General features: G+C 43.0%; 1 protein-coding gene and 1 long non-coding RNA gene across 2 annotated transcripts in view; one reads left to right on the top strand and one right to left on the bottom strand.

Moving 5' to 3' along the window:
- Window positions 1–1,067, bottom strand: part of RHEBL1 (RHEB like 1) — a 40,583-nt gene extending 39,516 nt beyond the window's left edge. Inside the window, exon 1 of the mRNA XM_033935455.1 lies at window positions 695–1,067. Within this exon, the coding sequence (XP_033791346.1) occupies window positions 695–746 (52 nt within the window). The 5' untranslated portion in view covers window positions 747–1,067. The remainder of the gene's footprint in view (window positions 1–694) is intronic.
- A 124-nt stretch (window positions 1,068–1,191) lies between these two features.
- Window positions 1,192–12,845, top strand: part of LOC117356349 — a 28,894-nt gene continuing 17,240 nt past the window's right edge. The window contains exon 1 of the long non-coding RNA XR_004538622.1: window positions 1,192–1,413. This is a non-coding gene — a long non-coding RNA (uncharacterized LOC117356349). The remainder of the gene's footprint in view (window positions 1,414–12,845) is intronic.

The raw sequence follows: 12,845 nt of genomic DNA, 5'->3' as shown, positions 1-12,845 counted from the left end.
TACCGCGGCGAGGTAGTTTAAAAAAAAGCATCCGCACGTGGACAGAACAATCTCGTTTCCTCGAGCAACCCCAAATTTAAACCCGCCAGGCACAAGTAAATTCCGCCTAAAGCTCACGATTCTCTATGCGGCCTCCAGGATATCGGTCACTTTTGATTACTTCTCAAACCCCCCCCCCCTTCTCTTATCAGATTATGAATATTAGGGCAGAACAAAGTTTAAAAATAATTAGCCAGAACCCGAGGAAAGCAAGGCCAGCGCTCTTAGCTTCCCAACATGCGAGCCGGACCCCTCAGAAACAAGGAGGGGCCCAGATAAGCCACAAACAATGCGAACATATAACAAGCGCTTTGATAAAAACCAATGTATGAAGCCCTCCTTAATCTGTTCAGCCCCTCTTCCCTCCACCTCCAGTCGCAGGAAGGAAAAAAAAAAACCCGGCGGTTAAGAGTAACATGCCTCGGGCAAGCCACGCACTCTCGCATGCCTCGGCTACGATTAGGAACGCAAGGACAGAGCAAGAAAATTAAAACTCGTGCTCAGAAAGGGCGAGTCACGATCCCAGACGCAGCCCAGAAAAGGAGGAGCGAGGAGAGCGATAGCATCCCTCCCAGTCCAAGGCCACATGGGCACGACGAGCATGCCTCGAGGCTTCCCCATGCCTCTCGCCGGAGATGCGCGCAACGTCACTTACCAACCGAGCGGTAGCCTAGGATCACCACCTTGCGGAACTTCGGCATCGGCATGTCCACAGGACCCGGCGCGAGACGCTCACCAACCGACCAACCGCCCGAGGCGCACACTCCAAACTCCCACCGGCCGAGAGAGCGCGCGGAGTAGGAAGGAGTAAAGGGGTGTGGAGGGCGGGGGAAAAAAAACACCCTGCAAAAGGCGGATAGCCGGGCGCCTCGCGGCACGGTCACGTGATGACAACAAACGGTACTCTCGTGCTACCCGTGCGGCGCGTCGACTCGCGCTCACGGACCCAGGTGTGCTGCAAATAAAGAACAAGCGCCTGCTGCAGATGCGTCCGCTAGTCTAATCCCCCCCTCAGCATTAACCGCCGCTACTACAGATTCTTCGATTCGCCACCCGGCTCGCCATGAAATACCCAGCCGTAGCCGGCGGAGTTCCGCCTCCCCCTTCGCCCCATTGGTTCGCTTGTGTGATGGAGGCGGGTGTCGAGGCAGCATGGCACGAAACGATTGGCTCGCTTGTTGGAAGCCAAGACGCCTGCGCGGTGAGAGTCGCCTTTTGCTGCCTTCAACCCATTCATTGTTTGGAATAGCAGACTGTGGTGGGTGGAGCTTGTGCAGGACGCGGCCTCGGTCCGGAGGAAAGAACAACAAATCCTGGACGTAATGCAACGTTGCACATGTGAAAAAAAAAATCATCCAACACCACCATTATTATGTAATACAAGCTAATGCAATGTAGTCATGCAAATCAAGCTGCTATATAGAATACTCATGAGTAAAGCAAGCAAGCAAAATATGCAGTGTAAATATATTGTAAGGCATGGCATTCGAGCTCTGTGTTGCAGTTCAATTTTTTTTGGGGTTAGGACAGCCGGATGTCGGAAGAAACGCCCATATTTCGGGCAGTTATTTTCTTTCTCTGAACCTGTATTTTGCGTTTATTCTATACGAAGTGGGGGGTTATATTTCAGCTTGGACAGATTTTGAGCCTGCCATCCTGAAATTCTGCTTTAACAGTAGACAGTTTTCCCCAAATTTGAAGATCTCGGGCACGGCTTTGTGGTGGTTTGGGGGGAGGGGGCACGATTAAAGACAGACTAGGGCTGTGGTCTCAAACTCAACCCTTTGCAGGGCCACATTTTGGTTTATAGGTACTTGGAGGGCCTCAGAAAAAAATAGTTAATGTCTTATTAAAGAACTGATAATTTAGCATGAGGTAAAACTTTATAGTTTATAAATCTTTCCTTTTGGCTAAGTCTTAATAATAATATTGTAATTTATAGCAAAGAGACATGATAAAGAAACTGTTTTATTTTACTTTTGTGATTATGATAAATATACCAAGGGCCTCAAAATAGTACCTGGCGGGCCGCGAGTTTGAGACCACTGGACTAGGGTAATCTGAAGACCTGGGGTTTTCTTTATAAGTTCTGTCTTTGTTTTCTGGCCCATGCATTTATCCCACCAGTTTGACTGCTAGATAAGGATACTGGCCTTGGTCAGTAGTTAGCTTTTCCTGTCTCTCATGCCTGTTTTTCTTGAGGTATACCCCCTGTCCGTGAAGGAACCTTGAATAAATAACAAAATAGCAGATAAAGATGTATTGCCCTTTATACTTAAGATTTACCAAGGTAAGGGTGATGTGTATAGTGTAGATTGCATAGGCAGTATATTGCATAGGCAGTAGGAGAAGAGATCCCATAGTTAGTTGCAGAATATGCATTAACAGTAGTAAATTTAGACAATAGGATGAGGAATAGTAAAATATGGTGGGTTAACGAATGTATGTAGGAGCTATGTGTGATATTACATAGCATAGATAGCACGCACATCCAGTGGAAGTCTCTTGTTTTTGTTTGGCCATTCGGTCTGTTTATGTTTGCCAGCTTGGGAGGGGTGTGTGTTGAGGGGGGTAAGGAGGGAGGTCACATTCCTAAAGATTTTCCCTTGAGAATCCCAGCTGCCAAATAACTCTGGATGGGTCAAAGAGTAAAGTCAAAAGACCTTTCTAAAAAAAGATCCCTGGCTTCTTAATGTTTTATTTTCATCCTATATCTTGAATCAGTTTGTTGTTTTAGAGATTGTGATGCTGAGCTGTACTGAAACTATATTGGTCAACATATGTTTCTTGGTTTCTCTGTTGGGCCAATATAATAAACCATGCATTAGATCTGTGCACAGTTTCTTAACATATTTGTAAAAACTAATACTTATGCCCCCATGCAGTAAAAAAAAAAAAATTATATATATATATATATGCAATAATTTGTGTGCAAAAACTGTAGGCAAACAGAACACTGGTGGCCATGGAAATGTGCAGTCACAGGTGTGTGTTAATAACGGAACCAATATTTTGCTGAGATGTATCAACACCTCGGAGAGTGTTGAGTGCATAGCTTATGCATATGTGGTATCTGGTGTCTGAAATTAATATGTATATTCCACACAGTAATATTATTGGTTTGGTGTCAGCTGATTTCTGCAGTCAGGCCCATTCCCATATTACAGCTACAGCACCTGATTAACCCTGCACTCTGCAACAATAACCTTAGCTCTTTATCCTGGGGGGGATTCTACCTATAGCTTTTTTTAAAAGCAAAGGAAAGTTGTGGTAGTTTAGGCTAGTGCAAGAAAATAGACTGGCACAAAACCTCACTAACACCAGCAACAGAAATTGAGCAAATCATTTCTTTCTCCTCAAATCACAGCCTCCTTCCACCCCCCCCCCCCCCTAAAAAAATAATAATAATAAACCTGGCATTAGAAAATCATGATTAATCATTTAAGTTGTGTGTTTCCAGATCTTTGCTTCCACATTTAATAGCTAATATCTTTGTTACCATTTGATTTCAATGAGTCGTGCACTGTCTACCCAGTTATTTCATGTGCACTAAACAACCTTGACATAATAGTGCACAAAATTGTGCAAAGAACCTGTACTAAACTGTGCACAAAGCCTCACACTATTCTATTGGCTTTTGTAACTCCTTTTTACTCACACCTTCTTCATTTCCTCCACTTTATCCAGAAGTTACATTGTAAGCACTTTGCCTTCCTCCCTTTGTGCAGCTACATAACAAAAACAGATCTTGGAGGGAGGTTGATATGCAACAGAATTTTATATCTCATAATGTGTTAGAAAGTCCAGAACCTTATGTCCTTTATTAACTTCCCAATCAAAGGCAAAATTAAAAAGTAAACTTTTCACCAACATATAATTGAGATCAGGGGCATAAAAAATATGCATGAGGCACCACTGCTTTAAGGGGCCCTTTTATTAAGGCACGCTAAATGCTAAGGCATCCATTATATTCTATGGGCACCTTAGCATTTAGTGCATGCTAAATCGGTTAGCGGACCTATAAAAGTATCAAAATGTACAAGTCAAAAATGTATTTAGATAGTCCATAAAAATATACCAACCACAACTTATTTATTGGAGGAGGAATGTATTTAAAATAGATAAATTTTTGTTATCAATGATATGATAGCAAGAATACTGAGTAGGTCAGTCTGTGCTAGGGATTTTGTATTATATTGTATTAATATTGCATATTATTAGATTCTATAAACTGCCTTGGATTCCTTTTAGGGCAAAAAGGGTACAGGTGAACAAATTAAATTAAAAATTATACAGAATATGTAAGTAAACCAATCAAATTAAGGCCCTGTTTTACTAAGCTGAAGTAGAGGTTTCTACCATGGCCTGGATCGCTAAATGCTCTGATTTTCATGGAATTCTATGAGCATCAGAGCATTTAGGATTCTGGGCCATGGTAGAAACTTCTACCATGGCTTAGGGCTACTTTTACAAAGGTGCGCTAGCATTTTTAATGCACGCACCGGATTAGCATGCGCTATAGTGCACGCTAGCTGAAAATCTACCGCCTGCTCAAAAGGAAGTGTAGCGGCTAGTGCACACGGCAATTGAGCGCACGCTATCCCGTTCGTTAAGGCCCTAGCGTGGCTTTGTAAAAGGAGCTCTCAGTAAAAGGGGGGGTAAAGTAGATCTCCCTATTCACTGGAACTCACCTAATCATTACAAAGTGCATCAACATGTGCTGCTGAGATTTGCTTAGTGACTGAAAGCTGCTGAATAGAGTGCAACTCAGAAATGAATGCAGCACTTTCAGAGAGATCTTTAAAAATTAGCTTCCCTGGACTATTATTTCCTGATACAGCTTAAATTGAATATCAAACAAAAACAAAGCTGTGGAAACCAACGTTTAAAATATTTAATTCTTCAAAAAACTTAATACAATATACATTTGTATAGAACGGACCCAACACAGGCTGTGTTTTGGCGCAAGACCTTCTTCAGGGGTCCAATGATGTAGCTAACCTTGTCGAACAAATGCGGAGCCAACTAAGTGCTGCTGCACATCGACTTGCTTGAGAGAAAATATGAATTGAACAGCCAATCAGTTAGCAGCTGCAGCCCAAATGACCAATCAGGAAGCCACTCGTACAAAGCTGTTCTCTGGCTGATTTATCTATTTATAAGGTAATATCACTTTTAAACACTAAAGCATTGAACATAACATCTTAGCATTGTGTTTATCTCTTCATATCACAAGGCAGTGCTGTGCAAACCTTCCTGCATATTATAACAATTTGGTATTTTTAATCACACATAAAAATAAATGATCAAGGAATCTTACAGCTCAGTGAGAAATGTAGCATGTCGTCTAGTTCCCACAGTATGGCCTCTCAGGGAGACAGTGCAGCTAAAAGCTATGACAGAGCTTGAAAGTTATAGAGCGGACCGCGGACCGTTGTTTGCCTTCTTTTGGAGTGATAAGTCTGGGGTTAAGGTGCCCTTATTTCCTTTCGGGGTGAAGAGGAGTATGTCGTAGGACCTCTCACAGGAAGCTATTGGACTTACTACATGGACCCCAGTGTAGAGGGATTCAAGGTCTTGGATAAAAAATCAAGTCTTGGATAAAAATCTATAGACTTCTCTTCCAAGAAGCAGCTGGATATGGGTGCACCAAGATTGTTTTCCTTTGATGTAGGGTCCAGTATCCCTGGAAAGGGCCAACGTGGCTTTCCAGTAATGACTGTAGTGTAATATAGTGTGCAGAGCTTGAAACTTTTTTTTAACTTTTTTACTTTGCGAGCCTGTGGTTTTAACCCGCTTTAAACCCGCAGGTTAAAACCATGGGCTCGCACTGCGGGGAAGGGCAGGAGAGTCTGGGCAGAGAGCAGGGTGGCAATAGGAGGGTCGGGGCAGTCAGAAAAGACATGAGTGACTGGTTCTCAGTAGTCGCTTATTTTTTGATTGACCAGCCCAGTCAGTGTTCCTGAAATTTTTTAGTGAATCACTGCCTTCCTACATTTGCATGCCATTCCCCCTCATTTGTATGCGTGGATCGGGTCTGGGGTAAGGTTAGTGAATCGGGTCAGGGTCGCAAAGTGATCGGGACACAATCGGTGTCCTTAGTGAATCTAGGCTTAGATGGCAGCTTGGTATTATGATACATTTGTGGGAAGGACTGCTGGGGCCTAGGGGGTTATACGTTAAAATGCTGGGGCCTAGGGGTTATACAACAAAATGCTGATGACTGCTGAAGTGGGTTCTTATGTTATTGTATATTCCAATATTCATCAATAAAATTGTTTTAAATAAATGCCATTTATGGGGTTTAAATATTGAGCACTTATATTTTTCTAGTGCTTCTGTATGTCTTCTGCCAAAAGCTAGGAGCAAGATGCAGAGAACTGAGAATGGAGTGCTAGACCTAGAAATGAGGAGATAGAAATTAATCCCATGAACATTAGAATGTAATAGAGGAGAACAGACAGAAAGGAGAAAATTGGGTGGGACGTTATTTGCAGGCAGAGCATTTAGAAAGAGAACATTTTGCTTCTGTGAAGAGGGCATTCAAAAAGTCCTAGCCCCCAAAAGATGTGAGAGAGTTAGATAACCCAGCAGGGGATCAAGTGCCTGCAAAGCCATTCAGATTCTCCTCAACACCTATTGTCTCTGATTGTGAAACATTAACAGCAGTCCCACCTCAGGGCTGGGATCTTTTCTGTGATGCTTTAGGGAGGACATCAATCCCGTTTTCCATAAGTATAGAATGTGAGAAAAGACTTGAGAAAGGTCTAGTTGCCCTTCCTTGTACCATTGGCTGCATATCTAATGAAGTTAAAATAGCTCTACAATCAGGGCTTCTGATCTGAAGAAGAAGGGCTACCTTTGAAAGTTAATTTTTTAAAAATGCATTAAGGGCTAGATTCACTAACCCCCGATTCCGTGTCCGATCCGTGCCCGATTGAATGCAGGCCGACAGATTCACAAAAGACCTGCATGCAAATGGGGACGATCGTTGACATGCCTCCCACCCACGGCACAGATCGCTAGAGAATGATCCTTGAGCCTGCCTATAGATGGTCTGCGCATGCTCTCATTAGGAACTTTTTTTTTTTAACCCGCTTTAAGCCTGCTGGTTAAAACCACGGGCTTGCACTGTAGGGAAGGGTGGGAGAGTCGGGGCTGCAGGAAATCGGACACAAAAGTAGACAACCTTGGGCTCAAAGAAAGCAAGGCCAAAGCCGGACTGCTCAGTTCATTTTCCAGCTCAGTAGCTGTAGTAATCCAACCTAGCTAGATACTAACAAGATTGTGTCTGAAGTTTACCTCCACTGTGCTGGAGATCGGGGCAGACGGGCAGAAAAATAGGGCAGAGAGCAGTGCGGCAGAAGGCAGGGCAGTTGGAAAGGACCTGAGCGACTGGTCGCTTGTTTGTGATTGGCCAGCCCAGTCGGTGTTGCAGGCTTTTTGTTTGTGAATCGCTGCCTGCCATTCCCCCTCATTTGCATGCACGGATTGGAGGATAATCGGGACACAGGTTAATTAATCGGGTCAGAGGGAAATCGGGTTGCAAAGGGCTCGCAAACCGATCGGTAGTTCAACAAAAAAGGTATCACCCTTTGTTTTGTTTTATTTCTATATATTACCTATTTGTAGACAAAAAGGAAATGGAACTATGGAGCAAGCTTGGGACAGAGGCAAAAGCAACAGAGGAAGAGGTGCTGGATTAGGAAGTAGAACCATCATCTCTCCTTCCCTCCACTTACTTGCCTTCATGACTAGCATCTCCCTTCATTCCCCATCATGTCCAGCATTTCTTCTTCTTCCCTTCCTCCTGCTGCCATTGTCACTATCTGAACGCCAAACTACGCCCAAACAAGAAATTCTGCACAAGGCCTTCTAAGTACTCACATACTCTCCAGGCCTACAGCACTTTGCCCCATCTAATGCAAACTCTTGTTGAAGGGGGCTAGATGCAGGCAGCCTTGCACAAGCACAGATACTCAAAAGTCAAGCATTGCTGTCTTGCCAATATCACATTGACTTCTGCAGCCTAGCTTGCTGAGTAGTAGGGCTTAATTTCTGGTCAGGGTGCAGTTAGCCTCTTCAGACTCCAGAGTGGCAGGGGTATATATGCGACTCCAGAACATTCTTTCCAGGCAGGCTGCAGGGAAGAGATGGGGATTGGGGAAGGAGCCAAAACAGAACAGAGAACAGCCAATATGTAATGGGGGAGAGAAGGAAGGGGAAATGTTGGACTGTGAGCTGACTGTAGATTTGCCTAGCTGTTAGAAACCCTTGGTTCATCTCTAGCCCTGCTCACAGATAATGCTAAGCAACCCTTCTTATTTCATCCCTTTTCTCACTTTTCTGTCTTTCAGAGATCAGAACCAAGAGATATAAGGGCCTGCCCCTCCTCTCTTTAGATTGTGTTTGCAGAATAATTAATCCTGGAAAGAAACAGATGTGCCTGTACCTGGGTCTGTCTGTCAAACTGCAATCACAATATTAACAATAGCTTCTAAGACCCCTTGGTCCAGCCTCCAAACTGTACCGGACAGACCCTTGCTCACTTGAACAAAGGGAGAGCCAGTCAGACCAATAATTCAAGATGAAACATGTCGTAGCAGTGGTATAATTTTTTGCCATAGCTTTATTTTAACATTAATGTGATTTGGCAAGATAATATACCTAGAATTACCATATTTTTTATGGAAAAAAAGAGGACATGTGGCCCTGCTTCGTTCTGCCCTCAGCCTTGCCCTCAAACGATCTCATCTTCTCTTCTTCCTGGAGCTCGGGGCCGTGTCTGGAAGGCCTCCTAGCATGTATGGATGTGATGTGATGACATGACACACAGGTGACTTCATTGCATCACACCCACACATGCTCGGAGGGCCCCTTCCCCCAGATGTGGCCCCAAGCTCTGGCAGAGCCAGGGCTGTCCAAAACCCGGACAAAGTGCCAGGTTTTCTAAATCTATCTGGACAGTCCTCTAAAAAGAGGACGTTTGGGTAAATCTGAATATCTGGTAACCCCAGTATACTACCACATCAATGTGACAGTACATTAGTACCCGAGCAAGTCAATAGACATGCTTAAGAATGCATTTTGCACCCCACCCTTCTCTGGGACCAGCAGGTTTGTCATATCTTCTCATTTTCAAACACTCCTACCACAATAACAACCATTTAGAAAGGATGCTCATACTTGGATACAGCTATTCCATCTTGAGCCACACAACATATTAGAGTTCACCTGGCTCCTCTAGTAGCCAATACTGTCCCTACTATGATCATATGAAGTTCGAATGCCCCAAATTATAATCCCTAATTTATGTACAACTCCCAGTTGGTACTGTAAAGTTAGGGTGGGGGATAAGAGGAAAGCTTTCTGGAAGCGGGCAGTGCACAATAGGCACTTAAACCATGGCAGTAAATTCTGCCATACCCAAGCAAGCTGAAAGGGAAAATGGGAAGGGGGTGATGGACTGGGGGGGTCTTGTCAAGCCTAGCAGAAACAGAGGCTTTCACATTGCCAGATCTTTCTGGCAGGCTGTGCAGTTCTTGTGTTGGTTTGGCTAGTATGGTATATTGGTGGTTGCAAGAAGCCACCCCGAAAGGCCACAGTGAGCTAAAATTTTAGAATTTTGCATAAGAATAATTTTAATAATAATAACTTTATTTTTCTATACCGCCATAGTCAAGCGATTTCTAGGCGGTTCACATTAAAAGAAGGCTGGACAGTCAGCGAATAACAAGAAGCTTAAAATAGAAAAGTTACATACTAATTGGAGTTCCATGGATAAAGAATACATGAAAATTGGAGCTTCCTGAGAGATTTAAATAGCGTTTACAGAGGGGAATATCATAGAGAGAGAGGGTGGTCTGTTTTAGTCAATGAATTGGTCGAATAGGGCGGTTTAAATTGATTTTCGGAATGCGTTGTAAGTCAGTTTGGGTTCATTTATGCAGTTTCTCAGCCAGACTTGCTGTCTATTCGCTTGGAACATGAAGATTCTATCCAGGAAGGATTTGTATCTGCAGCCTGTGATCTTTGGGTATGCAAAGAATCCTGCAAGTGTTGGTGCCTATTGGAATTCTGTGGAACTTTGTGCTTAGGAGGTGCCGAGTGTGATGTTCCATACTCAGCTAACCAGAAGGGTGGAGCATAGCGGAGGACGAAGAAGAAAAAACAGTCCTGGATAAGGAGTGAGATCTTGTATGTACTCACACTGTGTATTTTGCAATAGGGATATATCCTTGGCAATATGAACAAGAAAAACTGAGCAGACTACAACAAAGTGCAATTTACCTCCAGGAAAAAGGAGAGTAAGAAGAGAGGGAGGAGTCTTGTTCTGTAGAGAGATCCAATGCCAGCGTTTGCATGTACTGTATATAGCAATATCGAAGACTGTTTCATTATTAAAAACAAATGCTAATTCAAAATGGTCTTTTGCTGTGCGGGGGTCAAACTGTGTGGAACTCACTTGTTGGTCAATTACGAAAATGTTATGACAAGGGTAATTTCAGAAAATGCAGATATTTGTTAATGCATTTTTCTAGGAACTGATCTTTGCAATTGTTCTTTTGATGGGTACTTTACGTGATTTTCCGATGATTATATGTTAATGTTTGTTTGATTTTATTTGTCATACTGAAGTATGTATGTAACAACATGTAAACCGTTTAGGTTTAAACAGTATATAAATTTTTAAAATAAAATAAATAAATATCAAAGCAAAAAAAATTAAAGATTAGAAAAATACTATAGTAAATGTAAATTCCCCTAACATCAAACAAGGTTTTTTTTATGCTGAGTGTTTGAGGAGCTTTGGTTGGGTATCCGAACATTGATAAAAATTTTTAACAATATCTAACCCAAGGGTGAATGGGTTTGAAGGATTAAATGGGACATGGAAGGCAAGAAATTCACCCCGAGGCATGTGATTCTTCTTCTTCTACAGTGTAAGGTTCATATTCAAGAACTGATTCCATACATGCATATGTTCATCCATTATGCTGAGGATAATAGGGTGTGGGATGGAAAGTATTTTGTGGTCTGACTTGTTCCTGTGTGGTGTGAGCTATGGGACTGTGAGGAGGACAGAGGATTACAGTTTTGTTATTTAATGGAGAGGAAACACAAGCACTGAGAAAAAAAAATATTGATTAATGCCAGCAAATCAATGATGTATGGGAACAGTTTCCTGAGGTAGCTTGGGAATGCCTTTCTTAAGGCCATCCATAGGGGCAAGTTCATAGCCATAGGATTAAAGTGGAAGAAAGATAAAGAGAGAAAAAAATAAAATAATTATATGTTATGATTGCAAGGAAATAAAGCAAGTAGACTGATGCCTTGGTTGCTGATAAAGTTCCAGGAGTCAGATATGTGGAGGGCCATAATCAAAACATACGTCTAAGTCCAATTTGTGTAGATGGCACTAGATGTCCAATGTCAGCAGTGGGAAAATGCCCATTTTCGAAAAATACGTCTAGAATAATTTATTTTTTTTTCAAAAATCATCTATCTGGACGACCAGCTATTGTTTGTCCAGACCTCCAGGACGTCTCACTTTATACCACATTTTCGACCAAAATTTCATCCAAGTCCCAAACGCCCAGAACAAGACCATTTGGACATGGGAGGGGGCAATCTTGTAATGGTCTGGCCACCCAGACATGGCAACAGAGCAGTGGGGCACCTTAGAGGGCATTGCTGTGAACTTCACAAAAAGGGTGCTAGATAAATATCTCACTAGAATTCCCTTATAGGTTATAGTGAGCCTCCCAAAATAACCCTAAAACCCACTATACCCACCTGTCTACAACCCCAATAACCCTTATGGCTGCAGGTGGCACATATGTGGCAGTAGAGTAGGGTTCGGGGGTGCACATGTTCCACTATAAATGTAGTGGTTAGAGTGGCTTATGGGCCTGGGTCCTTCTCTCTATAGTTCACTAGCCCACCCCCCAGACTATTTAAGACACCTGTGTGCAGCTCTACTAGGCTTTCCTATACCAGGTGCTGATGTTCTGGAGACAGGTATGTACTTTTTTATTCTGATCTTTGTGGGGGAGTGAGGTGGTCAGTGAATACTGGGGGAGTGTAAGGGTCTTTACTTTCTTTGCAGTGGTTATCTGGTCACTTTGGATACCTTTTGGCACTTATACCTATTTTTACATTGTCTAACTTACAATGTTTAAGTTTCATCCAGGATGTCTAGTAAAACATTTGATTATTCCTGCAGGACGACTAAGTCTAGGTCGGTCCACATACTGCCCTAACCATTCCTCCAGATATGCCCCTTTCAGTGCTGGGCGCACAGCGGCATTCAGAGGCATAAAAAGTCCTTCAACACATCCAGAAAGTCAGTTTGATTATCGGCACTTAGGGACGGGTTTTTAGATGTATTTAAGTTTTGATTATGAGACCCATACGATTAAAGACAAGCAGGATATAGATATTAGAAAGGCAGAGCTGTTTAGAACTATACATGCTAGAGAATCTGTCACAAAGAGGGAAATATGGGCATAATGGCCAGTAGGGGGGGGGGGGGAAGAGGTAATGATGCCCCTGTAAAGAACATAAGAACTGCCATCTCCGGATCAGACCTTCGGTCCATCAAGTCTGGCGATCCGCACACACGGAGGCCCAGCCAGGTGTACACCTGGCGTAATTTTTAGTCAGTATATCAAATCCCACCTACTTTGCCTTAAAAATCTAACAACATGTAGCTCATAGCCACTGGTATCTTTGCTGGGTGATGACTTTAAAATGTTTACAAAGATATTGGTGACCACTTGGCGAAACAGGGCCTGTCGGGAATA

The sequence above is a fragment of the Geotrypetes seraphini genome, chromosome 3, assembly GCF_902459505.1.
Source record: "Geotrypetes seraphini chromosome 3, aGeoSer1.1, whole genome shotgun sequence".
Lineage (NCBI taxonomy): Eukaryota > Metazoa > Chordata > Amphibia > Gymnophiona > Dermophiidae > Geotrypetes > Geotrypetes seraphini.
This window is presented reverse-complemented; position numbering and strand designations above follow the sequence as displayed.